The sequence below is a fragment of the Delphinus delphis genome, chromosome 6 (assembly GCF_949987515.2).
Source record: "Delphinus delphis chromosome 6, mDelDel1.2, whole genome shotgun sequence".
NCBI lineage: Eukaryota > Metazoa > Chordata > Mammalia > Artiodactyla > Delphinidae > Delphinus > Delphinus delphis.
This window is the reverse complement of record NC_082688.1, coordinates 10,472,052-10,494,906: the sequence shown is the minus strand read 5'-3', so window position 1 is coordinate 10,494,906 and position 22,855 is coordinate 10,472,052. Positions and strand designations below refer to the sequence as shown.

Sequence of the window (22,855 nt, the reverse complement as noted above, 5' to 3'; positions counted from 1 at the left end):
CGGAAGTGGGCGGGCGGCGGCGGCTGCGCGCGGAGGAGGTGGAGGAGGTGCCGGGTGGCAGCTTCCCGCCCCCGAGCCGGAGCCGGTTCCGAGCGGAGTGGAGTGGAGGTCTTACCCGGAGCGTAGCTGCACGAGCGGGCGCCGAGCCCCCGCCATGGCCCGGAACACGCTGTCCTCGCGCTTCCGTCGGGTGGACATCGACGAATTTGACGAGAACAAATTCGTGGACGAACAGGAGGAGGCGGCGGCGGCGGCGGCCGAGCCAGGCCCGGATCCTAGCGAGGTGGACGGGCTCCTGCGGCAATATCCTTCTCCCGCGCGGCGGCCCGGACTCCCCTTTGGCCCGGCCTTCCCACTTCCCTCATCCCCGGCTCCGGCCCTTCAGGCCGACCTCCCCACTCCTCTCAGCCCCGGACCTCTCAGGTCAGTCTCCCGACTCCCTTCCGACCTGGCTCTCCTCGGGCCACGCATCCCCACTTCCCTCTGACCCGGCCTCCCCACTCTCCTTGTCCCCGGCCCGAGCCCTCGGAGCCTCCCTCAAAAGCGCGGCCCCACGCGGCCCCCGGATCCTGGTGGGCCGGCCTGCTCGGCGGCCCCAGGAGCGTGCCGGAGGGGCCTCCGGCTCGTAGGCCCCTCACTCTTGCACGAGACCTCTCCCCTTTCTTCCCCCTTGCCTCCCCACGCCCTCAGGCTGGCCCTTCCTTGGGCGCCCGATCACTCCATCCCTCCCATGCGGGAAACGGGGCTATACTCGGGCATGATCGGCGGGAGGCGCCGAGGTGAGCCACCGCTGAGTAATTGAGCGGCCAGGGCGGCTCCCAGGCACAGTCCTCTCGGGCCGGATTGCAGCACCACCTGAAAATAGGTGGGTGGATGGCTGCGGGGAAGAAAGTCCCCATGGGGGGAGCCAAGGCTGCAGCCTTAGTCCAGCCCTGAGGTTTGAGATCGCACCTCCCACCCCAGAATCATTCTGACCCTGCGGCTTAATGCCACTCTTCCTCATCTATTCTTAGTTATGACCATTCATTGGGCTTTGGACCTCGATGGTCTCAGCCACGTTCAACAAGTGAGTTTTGCCCCCCCACCCCCGCATAGGCTTCTTGTGCAGGAAGCAGTGGAAAAAACTAGTCGTTTAGAGCTAAGAAAAAACAGGCAGCATAAAGTGAGATGTAAAAGTAGAGCCCCACGACTGGAAATGACTGTTCTGTGGTCACAGAAAACAAGCATTTAGAAAACAAGATTAAAAATAGAGTTGGCTGTCACAGCCTGCTTGGTCCCTTAGCAGTTTGAGCACAGGAAACTGACTTATTCTCACAGGAAGGATTTTTCTTGATTCAAATGGTGTTACAGGAAGTGCCTACCCCTCCCCCGCACTGGCCAGGGCAGGGTTGGAGGTTCATGCTGTACTGTATATAAATCAGGTTCTGGGTGTTTAATCAGTTGACTCAGCTTGGGAAGTCGAGCCCATAGACTGCCTTGGGAGGAGTCCTACAGTGTTCCTCCAATGTGCCTTTGAAACAAAAACCTGCAGACTTTCTTTGTTTGAACAGAAATGTGTTTTCAAAGGTGGTGATTCAAACGTGTATTTCCTGCCCCATCAGGGTCACCCTGCTTACCCCATTGGTGAAATGGGGCCATGAGAAGGGCCCCCATGAGGGAAGGTTGATTCTGCAGTCTGGTGTAGAACCTGGCTCATGGGCAGGCATTGCTGAAAGGACTCCAGCGTCAGGCCTGTGGCCCAGACCATCCACAAAAGGGGAGGGCAAGGTCCGGTTATCTGCTGTCTTGGTCTTGGTGCTGCAGAGACTTGTTGAAGGTCATCTCTTGGTACGCTCCTCACATGATAGGTTCCTTGAGGCTGCTTGGAGACCTAGGCTTAGCACATCAGGGGATGGTAGTTCCTCCACTAATGACAGTGTCAGAAACCTTGTTACCATGGAGAGTGTACCTCTTGGGATTGGGGAAGGGGAGGTTAGCAAATGAGAACTGAAATCCTGGCAAATGTGGGGCCCAGGAAGGAAGGAGGAAGGAGCTAATATTTGCTGAGTCCCTACCATGTGCCAGGTCTTGGATTTATGTTAGATTATTAAACTATAGAAAGGGCTTCTAGGAGTCTTAGAACAGAGGCGAGGGGAGTAGGGATAGGGGTTGGTTGATTGGAGTGAGGGGATGTAGGGAGTGGGCCTGTCCTAGTACTGTATAGGGAAGCGAGTCATGGTGGGAGATCACACACATGAAATAGAGCGTGGGCTGTGCATCCACACAGACCCAACTCAGTCTTCTATAGCTGTGTGACTTTGAATAGGTCACTTACACTCTCTGAACCTCAGTATCCTCCTGTGTTAAAAGGAGGAGAACCAAGCTGGGCTTATAGGTTCCATGGGACCATTACTTGACAACATCCCAGAAGGCTTTAGCACAGTGCTAGACATACAGTAAGTGTCCTGGACATGCACCTTGGGCCTGTGGGTGGAGTGGCAGCAGGGGATTGTAGAAAGAGCTTGGCTTTGGAGTCAGGCATCCTTGGGTTTGAAGGCCAGCTGGACAGCTTAGCTTTGTGACCTTGAACACATCATTTCCCTTCTCTGAGCCTCAGATTCATTGCCTTTAAAATCAGAATAATGATTCTTGTCACAAAGAGCTGTTAGCAGTGATGAGATGACATGTGAAAACACCTGGGCACAGGATCTGAGACCTTGTAGGGATTTTAAAGAATTGGCTCCTTTTCTTCCTTGCTGAGGCACCTTCTGGTCCTCTGGAGGGGATCTGTCCAGAGCAGTAGTTTTGAATGACTTTGCAGTCTCCTCCCCTTGAGGAAATTTGTCGATGTTTGGAGATACTTTGTTTGTCACAACTTGGGGGGTGGGAGGGAGTGCTACTGGAATCTAGTGCATAGAGGCCAGAGATGCTGCTAAATATTGTACCATGCATGCACAGGACAGACCCCACATCAGTCATCTGGTCTAAAATGTCAGTCGTAGTGCTGTGGTTGAGAAACCCTGATCTAGAGGAGACCAGGGGCTGGGCACGGTTCCTTGGCCTCCACAGCCTGTTCTCTGGAAGGGCCTAAAACCAGCTGAGACAGGCCAGCTTGATAAATGGTATGCCCCTCCCTACTCCCCAGTTCTCCCCAGCTGCTGAAGGCCCCCTACCTATCAACACCTATAGTGAATGTTTGGTAGAGGGGTGCTGCAGAGAGATTAACTCTAAAGCAGTGACTCTTTTTGCCCCTGTGGACTAGTTATCCTACCCTTACCCATTCATCTTCTGAAATATTTTGTTTCCCAACCGTGCTGGTTAGTGAAGAGCGAGCGCCAGCCTTCGTTTCCTCTGAAGCCTCTGGGACTCTGCCTATTGCTCTGGGATGTCAAATTCGAAAAGAGTTCTGAGGTAGAAATTATCAGTGGCTGATATCACACTGGCCCTAACCAGGCTGGGAAAAAGGAATTCCAAAGCTGACAGATACAGGGGTGTGGGAGAGTGGGCTGCCTCTCAGATTGGAAGGTGGATCAGAGCCCAGCAGGGTGCTAGGGAGCTCCACAGGGGTGGCTCCCTGGGTGTGTGGGCCCAGCTCAGTCAAGATGGAGGCCACACTAGGGAAGACCAGGGACTCGGCTTTGCTTGGGAGGTTCTGGCTGTTCACACATGGGTATCGCTGCATGAACAGGAGTAGAGACCCGATTGGGCGGAAGCCATTTCTTGTTCTATTTTTGAAGCTTTTTGGCTGAAGCCAGTGTTTCAGATGAGGAAATGAAAGTCAACTGATGTAATTCAGTTTAAAATAGGTGTCACCTTTGGGGACCTAACCCAGATTGTAATTTTCTTTTGAGCACTGGCTATTCAGAGCTCAGCAAAGATTATGTCAGGACTCCAGCTAAGGTTTGGGGAGCAAGGAGGGGAGGATTGATGCATTTTGTTGGCAAAAGGTTCTTTTAGATTGTTAAATTTCCCCAGTTGGGACCTCACTGACTTGGGTAGGTCTTGGAGGATAAAAGTTTTAGCACATCTTAATTTCTTTAATAGTTTAACTGATAGAAAACATTGGATTAAGAGTTAGGAGACCTCCATTTGTGCCTTTGTTCTTCCCTTTTGAGAATGAGAAGATGAAAATGATAACCTTACTCGGTGGTCGTGAGGGTCCAGTAGGGCAGATAGGGTGCCAAGTAAGTGCACATCAGCTCAGTCAGATTTTGCTGCAAGTTACCCTGCGGGGGCGGTTGCTTTGCTACTCCCTTCCCGGGAGGGAGCGAGTCCGTGTCCAAACTTGCTTTGAAGGGCAAGGTTTTGGGGCCGGCAGAGGAGGGGTTTGCAGGTTTGGCAGAGATGCCCCACCCACCCTCCATGTGGCTCAGGAGAGCCTGTAGGCTACCCTCTGAATTGGCTGTGCCCACCGGGAGGCCACAGTGGGAGGCGGGTGGATGTGGATAGATGCCATTTGACTCCACTCTCTTGAGCTCTTTTTGAAATGAGTTCGTTAATAAAAGCATGAACATGCTAGAGCCTAGCCATCCTTAACTGGTGCTGATGCACAGGGGACATGCTTCGGGCGTTTCATGCAGCCTTGCGGAACTCTCCCGTCAACACCAAGAATCAAGCTGTGAAGGTAAAGGGGGTTGAACTGCAGCTCTGCTGGGTGGGTGTTGGGACCAGGGCTGTGGTTGTCCAGTGTGAGCTCCCTGGGACTCTGGACAGCATCTGTTTCATCTCTGCATCGGTGAGTATCTACCAAGGAAGTGAGTTGGCACCGGGCAGTGTTTCCACGGAAGCCTCCTGGCGCTCCTAACACCCAAAGCTGTCAGTGTTCATAGTAAACGCTCCCCAAAGAAACGTTCACTCCTCCCCGAGGCCTCATGGGGTGAGAAGTCAGCCCAGCCCTTCCTGATGAGCAGAGTTATAAATTAGCTTGCCATGTGGGACTTAGCAGTGGTTATGCTTTTATAAGCTATTGAATAAGCTTTATTTGCATAAGGATTTTCAGTGCTTTTATGATTTCCTGCCTCGTAAAAACTAGGTGAGACCATACGGTTGTGCAGACTGTATCGGTTACGTTGTCTAAAAGCTCATCACTGAGACTGTCTAAAATTTGGTCCAGGGAAAGGGTCTCTTTGGAGCTGGGGTTTTGCCATCTTGTGATGCCACTTTTTTTTTTTGATGGCATCTTGATATAAATGGCTGCACCTGTCAAACACGGAGGAAAATGGCCCCTTTGTTCCATTGAGGGTGAGCGCAGACAGAAGGTGCAGCCAAGTAGACCTGGTTTTTTTTAATCTCCATAGTTATGATCCTGTAGAGTTGTTTTTATTTTATTTTATTTTTTTTTTGCGGTACACGGGCCTCTCACCGTTGTGGCCTCTCCCGTTGCGGACCACAGGCTCCGGATGCGCAGGCTCAGCGGCCATGGCTCATGGGCCCAGCCGCTCCGCGGCATGTGGGATCCTCCCGGACCGGGGCACGAACCCGTGTCCCCTGCATCGGCAGGCGGACTCTCAACCACTGCACCACCAGGGAAGCCCATGATTCTGTAGAGTTTTAAGGCCTTGCTGGTGTCATCAGAAATAGGGATGCTTCTCCCCAGGAAACCGCTTATTTCCCCCAAAATAAGTGGAATAAATTACTGGCTTTGAATACTTTGGGATACTTTGAAACTTAAATCAATAAAAGAATTTCACTTAAGCATTCCAAATGAATTAGAAATTGGGCAGTGTTTCTAATGAGTTCTGACTACTTGGTTTGGTGTTTCTGAGCCTGCAGTGCAGGATGTGGATATGCCTGGGCCATGGCTCTAGGCCTCACTCCCTTTCTCTTTCCTCTGTAGGAACGGGCCCAGGGCGTGGTGCTGAAAGTGCTTACAAATTTTAAGAGCAGCGAAATTGAGCAGGCTGTGCAGTCACTGGACAGAAATGGCATTGACTTGCTCATGAAGTACATTTATAAAGGGTTTGAGAAGCCCACAGAAAATAGCAGTGCAGTGTTACTCCAGTGGCATGAAAAGGTATGTGAACATCAGGCAGCCCACTGAGTCACCCCAACCCCAGGGTTCAAATCAGCAGGCCAGGCCATCCCAAACAAACAAAGGACAGTCTGATAGGCATGTGAGAATAAGGGGCCATGCCTCAAGCAACCTGGGACATCTGAGCACTTAACCTCTCCCAGGGAAGCACCTGGTAGGGATCTGCCGTCTCTGATAATCGCCGTTGCTTTAGCTGCTGGTTTGTGCCGGGCAGGCATGAGGGCAGGTGACTTGGCGTGGTAAGGTAGAGGCAGGCTTGCTGGTGGCTGGGACTTCGTAATACTTTCTTTGGGCTTGTGGAGGTGGTGGTTGTGGGTCTTAGATTCAGGCTGAGCCCTCCCATTAGCTCTGAGAGCTTCCTGCTCCAGCCTCAGCCTCACCAGGCCCAAGGGGGCAGTGGCAGATACCTTGGCAGTGTCTTTAACAGGGCCTTCATCCACCTGAAGCATGAAAAGCCTGTCCTTTGCTTGGGTCAGTATAAGAGCAGGGCCTTTCATCAAGCCTGTGTCCTTCCTGAAAGGCTCTGTTGAGTTTTAAGGGAGTGGCCCTTACTGAGGGATCGGTCACTTGGGCAGCCTGGGGCTGGGCTGTGGCCTTTGGTCCTGCTGGTGGGTGTGCTCTGCCAGAAGGTGAGCTCCTAGGCTTAGTGGGTGGAGGTGGTCGTGGGGCTCAGGGGAACTGAGTGGTATGGAGGCCAGGCTCTCTGGTCCCTTTAAGGCAACTGGGTGCTCAGCCCTGTTGATGTTTCAGCTCTAATGGGCTAGTGTTTGTTTAAGTGCCTACGGCTGTGCCTATAGGCTGGGACATGATGAGCTTGTCAAAGGGAAACTGGGGGTCTCTGTGTGAGCTTGGTAACAATGTTCTCAAGCCCAATTCTGCCTCAAGAGCTAGCAGCTCTTGGGAACCCTTTGTTCCAGGACAGGGCCCCATCCCTTGAATGTGGACCCTGTTGGCACCTCTTAACCATGCTCTCGTGGGAATCCTTTTTCAGAAGGTCTATGACATGGTCAGGAGCGCATGGTCCCATCTTCCCTGGCAAGCTAGGCTCCCCTTGTCCAACCAAGTCTCAACTGACACCTTTTCTTTTCCTGCCCCTACAGGCATTAGCAGTAGGAGGACTAGGCTCCATTATAAGAGTTCTTACAGCAAGAAAGACTGTTTAAAAAAAACAAAAGACTCATGTTACCTTGAGAAGAATTTTGGATGCACAGGCTGTTGAAGAAGGGATTGACAATGGACCATCTTCCTCAGAACTCCCAAGTAAACTATTTCAGGACATGCATCCGCTAAAGTGTATTTTATTTTCAAGGTGGAGGGAGAAATCGTCTTACTGTTTCCTAAATCCTTTGCAGGATCTGATAGTCTATGCCTTTGTCCACAAGTAATGCAGAACTGACATTGTGACTGTCTACCAGAGTGGCTGGCCCGCATTGGTCAGGTGTACCTGTGTGCACTGCCTGTGTAAAAGCGGGGAAGGATGACTTGGGCAGGTGCAGATTCAAGGGGTGTGGTAAAAAAGGGAGAGCTTGGTTTTTGTTGAAGTGGAAAACCCCCAAGGGTCTGTACAGACATCCCGACCTCCCAAAGAAGGCGGGCTCTCTTGGGTTCATTGTAAAGTGCCTGCTGCATCAATAAAGCTCTTGGCTTATTAGTATATACTCTGCAGTGTGTTTCATGTATATAAAAGAAATGGGTAATGGATGGTAATGAATGAGAGGTCGCCTGTTCTGGAAACTGGAATGGAGGGGGTAGACGTGTGTCCCCGCCGAGCCATGGGAGCGAGCGTGGCATTCCAGCCCTCCTGCCACAGCAGTACCTCAGGCCTGGGCTGCAGTGCTGCTGGCTGCTACAGAGAGCTGTTTTGCTGAATAACTATTTATTGTTTTTACTTCTTTCATTTGTGTGTAGTTTTGGAGCTTATTTAATAAAGTGCCAAACATTCAATAATTGACCTAAGCTTTAAAAGTCTTCAGTTTGTGTGACTGCACTTGGAGTCTTTTGGGAGCGGGCTTAGACGGGCCCAGGCACCACCTCCTGACGCTGGGTTCGGCTGTTCAGCAGGAACACCGTGATGTTGTTTTCTTTAAACGGTTAAGAGGCAGAAACAGGTAGCAATCAGCCTATAGATATAAAAGGAACATTTTGTTCCCTGTAACCACTAACAACGGGGCCTCTCTGAAGAGCAGAGATGCTTTTCTTTCTTTCCCTTTTGGCACACGTAACTGCAGTTTGCTAAAGGTAGGGACCCCATTCATGTCCCTGAAGCTCTTCCCAGTCATGTGGGCCTTGGAGATGGAGGTTGACCAAAGTGACAATCCTCCCAACTCCTCTGCAGAACCCCACCCTTCCTGGGAGGTAGGACTGGGCTGCTGGCTTCATTAAATTACATGTAATGTTTACTCACCCAAACCTAATCTGGGGAGGTGCTTCCTGGAAGACTAGTGTTCTACAGGCCTTGAACTTGGCCTTGGAGTTTTAAATGTGAGACACAATGTACTAAATTTAACAAGTTAAAGAAATACTGACACACCAAACTATATCAAGTAAATCCACTGCCTCTGGATTGAAGAGCTTTAATCAAAAGTGTATTGCACCACAAGTGAATTTTCTACAGCAGTTTTAGATAATACAATCTCCCTGTGTACAACATGGAGGGTGAGATCAAGATCCAATGCTCATATAAAGGACTATATATACTGTCTCTATCACAGAACTTTTTATACAAGTAAAAGTGCATCAAATCACTTAGAACATTTACTCCGCTCTTCTTAAAGCTGAAGGAAATTCAACATGCAGGAGGAAAGCCTGATCAGAGTGAATCCTCCCTGTGCAAGTACAGACTTAGTGAGGGGCCCCACAACCAACGACGCCTAAAATGGCCGGCGAACGTGGGTGGTGGGTGAGACCAGCTCGAGGGCTGGAGAAGCCACTGGGGAGTCGGGCGGGGCTCCCACGGCTGTGTGGTAGTCGCCTCTAGCAAGCCCTGAACTACCCAATCTTAGGGATTCTTTCCTGGAAGAGCTGGAAGAGCTACCTCCTATTCATCAAAATTATGGAACAGAAGGGACTCCTGTTTTGTGTCCCCACCAGATAAATGGAAAACAGCATTCTAAACACAGGTGAGACATCTGCAGGGGGAGCCATAGGAGGAGGTAGGTAACCGGAGAATGGGTCACTTGGATGGCAGAGAGCCCAAGTGGGGACGAGGGTGATGCTGCCCTTGCTTGGTACTTCTAGGTCCACGGAACTGTCTTATGTTAATTGCAAATCCTTGTTTCCCTGTGAGATATACTTTATTTTAACCCTAAACATAGTTGAGAAACATAACTTTACATCATTGGATAACTGATGATAAATTTAGGAGCTCCAGTTATTCAGTTTTTTATTTAACCAATAAAACTTTCATCAAACTATAACTCAATATATGGTTTCCCTTTAGATTTGATAGTGTGCCTTATCCAGGGCAAGCACATTCCCTTTTCTTTATAATGATAACTAATACAAGTTTTTATCAGTCAGTTCCAGAGCCATTTGCATGCTATCAAGTACTGCAGCCAGCTAGGGGCTGCCTGGTTGCCATACATGAATGTAGTGTCATCTTAAATATTTGGGGGTAGGGTGACAGGGAGAGACGGTGGCTCCACTTACAAGGCAGTCCACCCTCCAACGTTTTGGTCAAGACTGGGGAGAGGGACAGCTGCTGCTTCCTTTGAATACAGCAGACTGTCCTTAGCAGTAGAAAATGTGATTAGCATTTGCTCAGTGTTACAACACAGAATTAAGAGCTAAACAAATGAAACACCACCACTGCTTCAGAGGGAAGCAGATGCCAAAGAATGCTAGTGACATTACAAAGGGACAGGGCTCCCAATCTTAGAAATAATTTCCTCTTGATGCTCTGATTTTCCTTTAAGAACACCAGTTAAATGGATTTTATAATACAGAAGACATGTTTATAATAGCAAGGAACTTTAGCTATAAAAAATAGTTTAAAATGGTTTACCAGCAACCTATCCAAGACAAGTACATTCATTAAAAAGGCAATTAAGTGTATTTGGTACTAAGGATCTTGTTATACATTTGCTAGTTTTCTTCAGTAAAATGAGATACTGTCAGAAAGGTGCATATTCATTAATCCACACTGGCCCCAGAGTACCTTAAAGACGGACACAACTAAAGTTCTCGGTGGTCTGAGAAACAACGTGAAATAATGTTTCCTTGGGAGGAAGGGTTAAAAAGCTGCTTCTAACTCATCTGAACCCAAACATACTGAAAGGGAAAGGGAGTTTTTAAAGGCCAGCCTCACTGAGTTGGCTCTTCGTGGCAGAACTAGGTGGGTCTGGGCTGCTGGGCACCATTTTGAAGGGCTGTCTATGTCCAGTGTCATCACCACACGATAGATCAGCTGCCTCCTCTCTGACACATGCTGAGGGCTTCAGCTTTAAGTGCTCACCTTGAAAGAGGATTCAGGGGCAGATGGGTGCTGGCCAGAGCTGGGATTTTAGCAGCACTGTGGAAATGTGGGTAGTGCCAGGACCCTCTGGTGACCAGAACAACAGGATCAGCTACCTCCTGAGGTTCTTAGCAGTCTGCAGGAGTGGGCCTTAAGTCTTGTAAACAATGTTCAGATGCTTGTACAAAATACTGCAGTTACAGTGATTAAAAACCCACCCAGACTGGTGTGTCAGTGTTCTTTTCACAGAAAAAGTGTCAGCCCTTGGAGGTTCATCCTTGGGTGGTGCCGCCTAGGACCATGGTATCCGAGGGTTGGAGATGGATGGCCGGATGCTGCCCTTGGGAGCTGGCTTGGACCCAAACCACGACATCTGGGTTTGAAACAGAAAAGGCTCCTGAGATGAGAATCAGGACTAGGTACGAAGCAGCTGAAAGAGCCCCTCTCCAGCCATGGGCCGCCACCCCCGCCCTCCACACACCCGAACTCTGGCTGTGAGCAGAGCAGTGAAGACGATGGTTCTGGTAACCAGTGTGCGGGGCTGCAAGGCCCATTCTAAAGATGGGAGGGAGACAGGAGAAAAACCTGAGGTGACAGGAACAAGGGAGTGGAATTTAGGTAACGTTTCCTTAAAATGTTTTCTATTACAGCATTTACGCAGGTACTTTTTGAATATTTTTCATTTTTTAAAAAAGTCTGGGTGCTGGCCAGACCTGGGGCTGTTGATGAGGTGATACCAATGAACGTGCTCTGGAGAAGAACACAAGGCCCTGTTAGTCAAGTACAGCAGAGACCTGTGGGCACAAAGCATGTCCTCGGTAAATACTACCCGAGTCCAGTTCATCAACCAAAAGCACCTTCCAAGCTAATGATGCAGCTGTGGGATGGTCTCACCCGCCAGGGCTGGGATGACTGACTACATTTTTTGGGAGGCGGACAGCAGACCAGGAAACCCTACCTTATACTCCAGGGTTTCTCTGAGCATGTTCTCCTCCTCTTGTGAAAAGTTCAGCAACACTGACACAGCTTTTATAAGATGAAAAGCCTGAAACAAAGCAAATCTTGCTGCCATGGGCCTCGGTCAGTTATCAGGCGGTCAGGGGGCTACATGGCAGCATCTCCTGGTCCTGCTCCTCCCGTGCGCTCCAGGCTTGGTCAGCAAGGACCACGCAGAGGCTGGAGATGGGCGTTCTGAGGTCTGCTGGTTCTTTTCCTCCCCCACCTTTTACTTCGGGGACTGACGAGACCACCAGGACGACCACCACAGCCACCTGCTCTTCGGCAGGAGGCAGGACTGCTGGGCGGATTCAGTTCCCTGGACTCTGGCCTCAGCATCTGACCCACATCTCCTCCCAGGAGCCAGTTCCCTACTCGGCGCCCCCTGCTTGCTCCTCAACCAGCAGGTCAGTGCCCGCTGGAGAAATGACTGAGTGCTCACGTTGGTGGTCAAAGCGGAATGGGGGACAGGAAGAAAGAAATGGATTTGGTGGGAAGCCAGGCAGGGCGCGGACAAATGAACCAGGCCCTGGGGTGGAACTCAGTACCCAAAGGGCAACTCAAAAGCCCTTTACCTCAGATTCGCGACAGGACATGAATTTTAAAACCACATGTTTGAGGTACTCGAAGTTGATCTCGCGGGCGTCAGTCAGGTCAGCGTTATTCGTGACAGAAGGGGCCATGTTTGTCATTTCAGGCCCAGGCTTCTCCCGGACTTCAAAAAGCTCGTTATCGGGTCTGATTTTCTGAAAAACCAATGGAAAGATGCTACATTGAACCCTTCAAGACAGGTTCGAAAATCACAGGGGAGATTCACTTGGCCCTGGCTGTGATCACCTGCAGTTCTCTGCCACACCCTGCACAGAGTAGGGCGAAAAGGGCCCCACCTGCGAAGGAAGCACCAGCACCTGAAGAAGGCAGGGTGCTGGCTGAGGAGGGAGAGAGGTATGTGGGGAAGTTCAGCCACTTCCTTTACCCGCATCAGGACTCGTCTCCTGGGGCAGTGAGCACCCAGCCAGGGCAGAGGCGCCGCTCTCCCACGTCTGGGCCTGGCCTCTGCCATTCACACACGGCCATACGTCACCTCACTGACCTCTCAGACAACACACAGGCTCAGAGAAAGAGGGTTCGTGCCGGGGGTCACAGAGCCACTTTCCAGGAGCACGTTCAAGGTGGCAGGGCCACTGTCCCACCAGCCTGACTTCCCAGAGACCTCTTGCAGTCCCCTGGGGGGGGAGTGTCATCAGGCAGGAGGAGCACAGAGGCAGGAGGGCATGGGCAGCGGGGAGAAGGGGGACACTCACCAGCTCCTTCTGCAGAGTCTTCTTGAGTTCCAGCATCCTCTGCTGCATCTGCTTTATGGTCTGAGGCAAAGCCCCACCCCCACAAAAGGCCATTCATTAAATGCACGTTTCACCATCTTTAAAGTGCAAAGGACCACAGAGCAGACAGACAATCCCTTGGGTCCCCATACACCTGTTAGAAGCCCCTGCTTCATCTCCTGAGGAGCTTGCGCTGCCACACCTGCTGCCTCGGCCTCCTTCCCCCACGTGCTGAGGCTGTGCACAGCCCTGCTCTCCTGGCCCCGCCACTGCCGCAGTGCCGTCCCACCCCTCCCGGCCTGGGGCCTTAGGACTGCTTCTGGCGCTCGCCTCCACAGGCAGTGTAGCTAGAAATGCCTCTGCACAGTACATTCTGCCCTTCAGAATGATATTTATGTGCTATCATCCCCAAGTAGGATACTTGGGCCAAAATTTATGATTCTCATCATCACCATTGATCTCCTGAAATACCATAATAATTTTTAACACTTATTTTGAACAGTATTAAAGATCGTGGTTTTTCGGCACAACCCAACAACAATGGGTTTTATGTCTTTATTTTCCTTATTTATTTTTAGTGAGCTTATTAGTATTATGGGCCTTAAATATAATTTATTACACATTCCATTAACCACCCGAAAGGCTGAACTCTGTTTTCCCAATGAAAAAATTTAATGTGTAGTCGACATTACAGGGAAAAAATTTTAAATAAAAATTTCTCCAAAATCTCACAACTATATCAAAATGAGTTTTTCCTGTGGACTTCTAGTCCACGTCACCATTCTTGCACTGAGTAGCTAGAATTTTGAATAGTAGTTTTCATTTATCAGAGTTTCCACAGCTTTATAGTTTTGCTAATTATAACTTTTAATGTGACAGTAACTCTAGGGGATGCCCCATGTCTTCTTGTGTAGCTGAGTTACCTTTTTTTTGGCCACATTGCATGGCTTGTGGGATCTGAGTTCCCCGACCGGGGACTGAACCCGGGGCCATGTCAGAGCAAGCGCCAAGTCCTAACCACTGGACCGCCAGGGAACTCCCTGAGCTTCCATTTTCAAACAAAGCTGTAATAAGCTTCGTCGTCTCAAGAGCAGTATGGCCACGGCCCCCTGGGGATGAGACGGCTGGGAAAGCGCCTCCAGCTCCCGTCACACTGCCTGCAACACCCCACTGACAAAACGGTAATGTTTCGTTCCAATCTGTATTCTCTGCTTGACTGTGAAGCCGGGCATTCCCCCAAAAGTACATTTGCTAGTTTATGTTACTTGATTTTCTAGGTTTTGACTCATTCATTAACTTATCCAATGAATACCGAGTCTCTACACCGGCCTAGAGGCTGCGGAAACAGCAGGGAAAAAAAAAAAAAGAAAAAATGTCTGCCCTCAAGAGAGAACAGTGTCAATAAGCAAATATACAGTGTATTAGAAGGTATTAAGAGGCCTGGAGAAAAAAAACCAAGGTGAGGGGACCGGGAGTTCTGTTGGTGAGGGCTGGCAGGGTAGCAGGATGGCCTCACTGACAAAATGACACCATAAAGGAAGTGAGGGTAACTGGGGAAAGGATCTTCCAGACAGAAGGCTCAGCAAGTGCAAAGGCCCTGAGGCGGGAGGGTGCTTGATATTCACAGAAAGGCAAGGCCACTGTGGCTGAGAGGGAATGCTGGGGGAGAGCAGAGGGTAGGGGAAGGGGGCAGTAAGGAGCCAGACCACAAAGGGTTTGTGGGCCACTGCAAGGACTTTGGCTTTTATAGGGACAGAGAGTCATCAGAGGGCCGGAACAGACAAGTGACAGGGAAACCAATTAGAAGCTCAACACCATCCTCTAGGGAAGATAGGATGGTCACCTGGTCTTGGGTGGTAGCAGTGGCAGGGATGAGAAGCAGCTCATTGCGCGTACAGTTTGAAGGGAGAGCCAAATGGATTCCTTAATGATTTGGATGTTGCTTGTGAAAGAAACAAAGGGGACAAGGATGACTCCAAGGTTTTTGCCATTTACTGAGAAAGGAAAGATGGCAGTAGATGCTAGAGAGCGTGGTCAGTCTGAAGTCTGCTTCTGGATGTTTTCAATTTCAGGGGCCTTTCAGACACTGACATAGAGAAATAGGGTAGATACAGGAGTCTAGAGTTCACAGGAGCCGTCTGGATTCAGGGTATGGCTGTAGTGCCAGCAGCACACAGGATGGGGGAGATCGCCAAGGATGTGAGTGCAATTTGGAGAAGCTGTCGGAGGGCTGGACCCAGGGACACACAGTGTGCACTCCTCTATATTTTATATTTCGTGATAAGAAATGAAGAGCCTGTGTGTGTGTGTGTGTGTGTGTGCGTGTGTGTGTGTGTGTGTGTGTGTGTGAGTGAAAGGGGGAGATGGGTGGGGGTGGGGGGAGATAAAGAATGACCACCTTTCTCCTTTGTTAAAGAGTAATCACACAATTTGGGGGCGGAATTTCAGGCCAGAGCACTGACTAGCCAGCACAGTTAACTTCACAGGACATTTTAAAAACGAGGCTCAAACGAGACCCTGCATTTACAGGTGCAGAGGCCAGGCAGGGTGGGTGGAATCATGACATTTATTAAGCCTCTATCAAATACCAGAAAATTTACAGGAAGCTAACAAACAGTTTCATTTCATCCTCCAACCTCCCCCTCACAAAACCACTGAAAGGCAGGTATCACCGCTCTCATTTCACAGCTGTAGAAAAAAGTGCAGAGGTAAGGTGACTGGTCATAGGACCTAGCTGGCGATGGCAGAGGGGGCTGGGGACACCGAGACCTGCCACTGTTCCAGCTCTAATACTCCAGATACCATCTCAGGTGGGGGGTCTGGGAGGAGACTGCACAGAGTGTGAAAGGAAGAGGGCCGTGCAGGAGGTAAGCAGCAGAGGAGAACCAGGAAGAAGCCCTTGTGATGGAAGAGGTAACACCTCCCCCAAGAGGGGCCCAGGGGCATCAGCACAACTCTTGAAGAACGGACTGGATGGTTTTAGGCACAAGGACAGGGAAAGGGACATAAATAGCTGAGGTAAAGAGCGTCCTCACCTTATTTTTCTCTAGAAGTTGCTGCTCCAAGTCCTGTTTTTCCTTCTGTAGCTGCCCTAGATCCATGGCAGTCCCCATCTCACCATTTGGTATCCCCTCTGCAGCCGGAAGCTGGTACGCGGGGTCCTGCCCGGCCCTCGAGGTCACCTACAGGGTGGTGGCAGCACAGGACATGGTCAAGCTAAGCCACAGATCCCTAGGGAAGGAGGCCAGACTCATTCCAAAGGTGACGACTGATGTGCTCCACCAGGCAGCTAGCCAGGAACCAGACTTAAACTATGGCAACCCCGTCACAGAGCCTGCTGGGGGGACAATTAACTCTCCATGCAAGGAGCCTGCTGGGAAGGAAGGGCTTCAGCACCTGATCACTGACAGGTGTCGTCACATCGGATGGGCTCCTCAACACGCACAACCCCTCGCGGCGAGGCGCCCCCCGTTGGAGAGGAAGCTGAGGCACAGGGAGGCGGCTCAGGCGGGACTCACATGAGGCTCGCTGACCGAGAGCACCACGCCCTGCTCCTGGCTCCGCAGCCTCAGCAGGTCCTCCCGCTCGTCAGCCGCCTCCGACTGCTCGGCCCTCAGGCTCCTCAGGGCCTCCAGCTCACTCTGCAGCTGGCGCATCTGCATCAGGGCGGAGTCGTGACCTAGGCCAGGCAGAGGGGAGGTGAGCGCGGTGACTGGGCCACCTCCAGGCAGGGGTCCGGGCAAGAACAGGTGAAAAGGCCCAGCCTTGGCAGACTCCTCACCTTTCTTCAGCTGGAGAATCTCTTGCTCTTTCTGGAGAATCACTTCAGTTTTTTCCTGCAGACTCTGCTCCTTCTCACCTCCTATGGCGATCAGGTTAGCAGCCTCGGAGAGAAAAACCAACAAGAGAGAAGGTTGGTAGCAATAATCCCATCTTCCCTAAAGGAGTCTCCACTTTTCCACTACCAGGGTCCTCCATGAATCCCTCCCTGAAGGCCACAGCCTAGAACATTCCCCAAGCTAACCTCTGCTCCTATAAACATGCACAAATCAGTTCTCCGGCAGGGGCCCCGCACAGGGGCAATCACCCTCACTGCCCCTCTGGCCTGTAGTGGGCCTACCAGAGACATGGCCTTTCTGCCCAGCCTTCCGAAAGCTGTCAAAACCGTAACTTCCACGTCCTGAGGGCCTGTGACGTGCCCAGCATTTGATACAAATGACCTCATTATCATATTCTTGAAGGTATGATTATCATAGGGTCTTTTCAGAGGCAACTCAGACAGATCTGTTAAGGACCGAACAAAGACCTAGAGCTAGTTACCTAGATCTGGGGCCTGACTCTTGAGTCTGTCCTCAAAGGAAGGCTTTTCCCACCCTTGCTGCTGAGAGCTCAACTGTATGTGGTCTCTGGGGCCTGCGGCCGGTGGTGGCCCACCTCACAGAATTAGAGCCCAGTAGTACCTGGTTCTGGACTTTTCCCCAGGTGATGTTTATCACATTAACTATCGAAATTTTAAAAGGCCATCCTATGGGGTGAGGGTTTCTTTCTAACATCTTTCTCCCATCTTCCTAGAGACATCAGGGGAATCAAGCAGCTGACGACACTCCTGAGACTGTGTCCACCCTCTGCCCTGGACAGACCAGGAGGTAGGTTGGTCCTGCCTGGGACTAAGGTGGAGGCATCACAGGGGGCCTACCTGTTGCTGGAACTCTTCCCTTTGCTTCCGCACCTCCTCCAGGGCTTGAGCCATTGCCACACTCACAATTTCTCTTTGGCTCCATTCTTCCTACAATCCGGAAAATGGGTACGAGATTGAGTCCAGAACCTCAGTTCACCTTTATTTAGCTGCACACTTCATGTGACGCCCACAGAGGGAGGGCCGTCTTGCAGGGCCAGACGAAAGTGTTTCCTGCTTCCCAAGGTTCCCAGGCTACTCTTTCGCTGCACTGCCTTCTGTTTGCCTCTGAGAACTGTTCCTGTGGACAACCCACCAACCTCTGGGAACAGGCACACCGTGGAAGGTCAGTCGTCCCATGAACACACCAGCTAGTACTCAGGCCAAAGGCTAGCGGACCTAGACTCAAAAGAGGTGGTCAAATGAAATCAACACAGAACAAGAAGACTCAGGCTGACGTGAATGGAGTAGCAGACTGGAGCAATCTGGTTACAGAAATGATAATAAGCAATTACTGAATTTTAATACAGGAAATGTCACAAATTCATCAAAATCATCCATATTACAGGAGAGAAAACTGAGGCTCTGAGAGGTTAAATAATTGCCTGAGGTCCTAGAGCTAGTAAGTGGCATGGCCACGTTTTAAGCCAGAGTCTGAGCTGAGCCAAGCCTTTGGCTGCTACACTCTACCACCAGTCTTTTCTACCACAAGCAGGGCTGCCCCGCTGCGTCCCCCCACCAGAGCACAGGGACTCCCTCCTGACAATCACATCAGTCCTCTTCCCTGAGGCTGACGCCGGGCTCGCTGATGAACCCCCAGATGAATAATATGACTTCTCAGGTGCCTGCACACTGGTCAGGGATGTCTGTTGTTTATGTCTACCCAGAATCACCCCTTTTGGTGGGGGGGTAAGAGCCTCATCACTGCTATTCCCCACTCCCACCGCAAAATTCTACATGGTTCTGGTAGGGTTACCAATAGTGATGTCCCCATTTTGTGGCTACAAGAATAAGCATGTGGGCTTCCTTGGTGGCACAGTGGTTGAGAGTCCGCCTGCCGATGCAGGGGACACGGGTTCGTGCCCCGGTCCAGGAAGATCCCACATGCCGCGGAGCGGCTGGGCCCGTGAGCCATGGCCACTGAGCTTGTGCGTCCAGAGCCTGTGCTCCGCAACGGGAGAGGCCACAAAAGTGAGAGGCCCGCATACCGGACAAAAACAAAACAAACAAACAAAAAACCAAGAATAAGCATGTGATTCGGGCCTGGCCAATCACAGTAAATCATCCCCTTGGCCAACTTGATTTGTCCAAAGGATGGCTCTGTCACCCAAGATGAACCAATCAAATCCCTTTTTATATCAGAATCTTTTTTTATATGGTGAAGCTGAGAGGGAGATGCCCTCTTTTCCCTGGGGTTGCTAAGCTGGAATGATACCAGCTTGGAGCTGCTGAGGTGATGTCCTCCCAACCTCTAGGACACAGTCTACATCATCGAGAAAAGCAAGGATGAGTTGGGTGACTGACAGGGCAAGAGACAGCATGACGCAGGCAGAGAAGAGATCTGAGGCCCCAGGTTCCAGTTGGACAAGTCTTTCTGGTTCAGTGGACTATTCAACTCCTCCTACGATATCTCCTTTTCCACTTACACCAGTCCAGGTGGGTTAATGGATGGAGACGTCAGCCTCATGGCCAGTGCCATTCTGGTTCCTACTGGGGAGCTGTCAGAATTGACATTCCGTGAGTCCACCTCTAGTAGACAAGGAAAATTGGTGCAGGAACTCAAGAGGCTGACAGTGAGACCTCGAACTACCCCAGACAATCCCCTTCATCGGGAGAAGCTCTGTTAGTACAGGAGAAGGAGCAAGAGATCTCAGGCTGAGTGGAGCTATGAAACCCTGGCCCTGCAAGCCCAGGTGGGCCGGGTGACAGGAATGTCATGCCTCCACAGGAGCCTTTTCTGGGGAAGTTTAGAAGAGACGCTATGACTGCTGATGATGTCTGAAGAGGACAGCAGGCAGGCTGTGAGTGAGAAGGCAGGAAGCATGCCAGGAACTGTACTTGGTACTTTTCATCCATGGTCATGCTTGATCCCCAGGGTAAACCTCTTGAGGTCAAGGGTTATCATCTTCAGTTTGAAAAAAGGACACTGGATTCCCTCAAGCATCAGCTAGTGAGGGGCCAGGGTGACACCCAGAACTGAGTCTACGTGGCTGTGGAGTCTCAGCTACTGCCACAGAGCCACACACGATCCAGGATTTGAGACTGATCGGCATAGCTCAGGTTCACTGCAGAAGCCAGCAGGCTACCCATGAGCACAGCCCTCTGCACCTGGGAATGATTTCCCCAGAGGGCTGTTTTGAAAAACATGGATCCAAACAAACAAACAAAAAGTGTGCATCTAAAAATAGTGCTTCAAAATACCAGAAGACTGACAGAACTAAAGAGAGACAGAGACAAATCCATTACAGCTGAAGATCTAGCACCCCGCTCAGTAAGCGATGGAATATGCCAAAAAAGAAAAAAAACAAAAAACAGAAGACCTACAGAAGATTTGAACAATACTATTAATGAACTTGACTAATTAGCATTTATAGAATGCTCTCCCTACTAGCAGAATATATATTCAAGTGCACTGAAATATTTACCAAGATACACTATAGGTTGGGTCATAAAACAAGTCTAAATAAATATCAAAGAACTGAAATCATTTAGAATATTATCTGACTATAATGGTATTAAACTAGAAATCCAAGATATCGAGAAAACTCGCTCAAATATTTGAAAATTAACCACACTTCTAAATAGCCTGTGTGTGCTGGTTTTTAAGTTATTGCCTCAGCCCACACCCACCCTTTCATATTCTGCTCTGTGATGCTGTGCCTGGGAATCTGCAAACCCTATTTCTCCAGGTCGGGCTCCATATTCATATACATACTCATCTCTGCCAGAAGGGGGAGCTCCAGGGAGACTGGAAGGAGGAGGAGGGAGAAAGACTTGCTCCTTTCCATCAGCTTCCAGTTTCTGTGAGCAACGCTGCTTGGCCCTGGCAGCTGCAATTTCTTCCCAAAGCAGCAGCTGCATCCACTCTGCAGTCTTCCCGACACTTGCGGCTGAATTCTTTTGCTGCCCTATCCCCCAACAAACACACCAGCACCAACTGTACAGAGCCCCCTCCTCACAGGTCTGAGTTTCAAATCTGTGGGGCTCCTCTTCTTAATTCCTAAATAATTCCAACATCTTCACTTTGTTCCCTTAGTCCTAGGGTTGGAAGCTGTGTCCTGCAGTTGCTACTATCTTTTAACTGTTTCAGTGCTGGATTAAAAACTTTACATTAGAACACAAATTCTCAAATAACTGGGGTAGTTCCTCTCTCCTGACTGGACCGTGAATCACATGCTGTGGGGCAGATTTTCTGTTTCTTCTTGTGCACATACTTGCAACAATCACACAATCACTGCCCTCCATTCTTCCCTCTACATCTTCCGTACTTCCATTTAGAATTTTCCTTCACCTGAAAGATGCTCTTTAGTACTTACTTTAGTGCAAGTCTGTCGGTGCCTAATTCTTTGCGTTTTCTTGGCTTTCTTTAGTGCTCCTACAGTGCTGTGGCTGCATTGTAAAATTTATCCTGTTTGGATTTGTAAGGATTCTTATACCTGTACCTGTGACTTGAGAGCTTTCATCACTTTGAAAAATGCTCAGCCATTATCTCTTTAATGATTGCTTCTGTCTCATTTTTTTCATTTCCTCTGGGCTTCTACTGACACATGATAAAACATCTCACAGTACCCTGTATGTCTTTTATCTTCTCTTTTCTGCATTTTATTCTGATCTTTCTTCCATTTCACTACTTCTCTCTTTAGTTCTAATCTGCTGTTAAGCTCATTCATTGTTTTTAAAACAACTTTACTGAAGTATAATTGGCAAATAATAAACTGCACATATTTAAAGTATGCAACTGATGAATTATGCTGAAACCATCACCAAAATAAAAATAGTGAAAATATCCATTACCCCAAAAAAGTTTCCTCATGCCCTTTTGTAATCTGCATTTTTACTTTCAGCTACTGCATTTTTCAGTTTTGGAATTCTAATTTGATTCCTTGTCTTTTTAAAAAAATTTTATTTATTTTTGGCTGCACTGGGTCTTCACTGCTGCATGCAGGCTTTCTCTAGTTGTGGTGAGCGGGGGCTATATTTTGTTGCAGTGTGCGGGCTTCTCATTGTGGTGGCTTCTCTTGTTGCAGAGCATGGGCTCTAGGCGTGCAGGATTCAGCAGCTGTGGCATGTGGGCTCAGCAGTTGTGGCACATGGGCTTCAGTAGTTGTGGCTTGTGGGCTCTAGAGCGCAGGCTCAGTAGTTGTGGTGCACGGGCTTAGTTGCTCCTCGGCATGTGGGATCTTCCCAGATCAGGGATCGAACCCGTGTCCCCTGCCTTGGCAGGTGGATTCTTAACCACTGTGCCACCAGGGAAACCCTAATTAGATTCCTTTTCAAAACTACTGTCTTCTATTATAATTTCCAAATCTCTGCTGAAATGTTCAATTTTGTCCTTTATATCCTTAAACGGGGTACGCACAGTAATATCTGAGCTTCCTAAAAGGTCTTCCTGCTTCTGTACTTGCCTCCTTTACAGAACATTTTCCACATACAGCCAGAGTAATCCTTTTACTACAAAACTTCTCACGTCACTCCTCTACTTAAAACCTCCAACTGCTTCCCCAATGACCTTCTATCATCCACCGCTCTCCCCCAGCCCACAGAGTGGCAGCTACAGAGTGGCCTTTGTGCTGTTCTCTGAACAAACCAAGCTTTTTTCTGCATAAGCGTGTTTCTCTTTGCTATTTATTCTGTCTGGAATATTCCTTCCCCCAAAAATCGCATTGCTGTCCCCTTCTCGTTATTCAGAACTTTTGCTCAAATCTCACTGACACCCTCCCTCGCCTCCATATATATCTTTTTTCTTAATTTTTAAATTTAATTTATTTTTTTATATAGCAGGTTCTTATTAGTCATCAATTTTATACACATCAGTGTATACATGTCAATCCCAATCGCCCAATGCATCACAGCACCCCGCCCCCCATGGCTTTCCTCCCTTGGTGTCCATATGCTTGTTCTCTACATCTGTGTCTCTATTTCTGCCCTGCAAACTGGTTCATCTGTACCGTTTTTCTAGGTTCCACATATATGCGTTAATATACGATATTTGTTTTTCTCTTTCTGACTTACTTCACTCTGTATGACAGTCTCTAGATCCATCCACATCTCAACAAATGACCCAGTTTCGTTCCTTTTTATGGCTGAGTAACATTCCATTGTATATATGTACCACTGCTTCTTTATCCATTCGTCGGTCAATGGGCATTTAGGTTGCTTCCATGACCTGGCTATTGTAA

General features: G+C 49.6%; 2 protein-coding genes across 6 annotated transcripts in view; one reads left to right on the top strand and one right to left on the bottom strand.

The window, feature by feature from the left end:
- The first annotated feature begins 22 nt into the window (after positions 1–22).
- ARPC5L (actin related protein 2/3 complex subunit 5 like) lies at positions 23–7,959 on the top strand. Of its 2 annotated transcripts, XM_060014167.1 has the most exons (4): positions 23–304; positions 4,532–4,603; positions 5,816–5,992; positions 7,111–7,959. In XM_060014167.1, exons 1-4 carry the CDS (start codon positions 155–157, stop codon positions 7,171–7,173), a joined length of 462 nt encoding a protein of 153 aa, XP_059870150.1. In that variant the 5' UTR covers positions 23–154; the 3' UTR covers positions 7,174–7,959. The 2 variants fall into 2 exon arrangements, with proteins under 2 accessions (XP_059870150.1, XP_069396855.1); XM_069540754.1 differs by lacking the exon at positions 7,111–7,959 and having other exon boundaries at positions 23–423; positions 4,533–4,603; positions 5,816–5,990.
- A 608-nt stretch (positions 7,960–8,567) lies between these two features.
- The window catches only part of GOLGA1 (golgin A1), a 52,147-nt gene continuing 37,859 nt past the window's right edge, over positions 8,568–22,855 (bottom strand). For all 4 annotated transcript variants that reach the window (XM_060014161.1, XM_060014162.1, XM_060014165.1 and 1 more), the window contains 8 exons: positions 17,478–17,567; positions 16,563–16,665; positions 16,300–16,460; positions 15,817–15,963; positions 12,764–12,823; positions 12,035–12,205; positions 11,422–11,508; positions 8,568–10,836 (listed from right to left, as the gene is read on the bottom strand). In XM_060014161.1, coding sequence (XP_059870144.1) covers positions 10,756–10,836; positions 11,422–11,508; positions 12,035–12,205; positions 12,764–12,823; positions 15,817–15,963; positions 16,300–16,460; positions 16,563–16,665; positions 17,478–17,567 — 900 coding nt within the window. In that variant the 3' untranslated portion in view covers positions 8,568–10,755. The remainder of the gene's footprint in view (positions 10,837–11,421; positions 11,509–12,034; positions 12,206–12,763; positions 12,824–15,816; positions 15,964–16,299; positions 16,461–16,562; positions 16,666–17,477; positions 17,568–22,855) is intronic.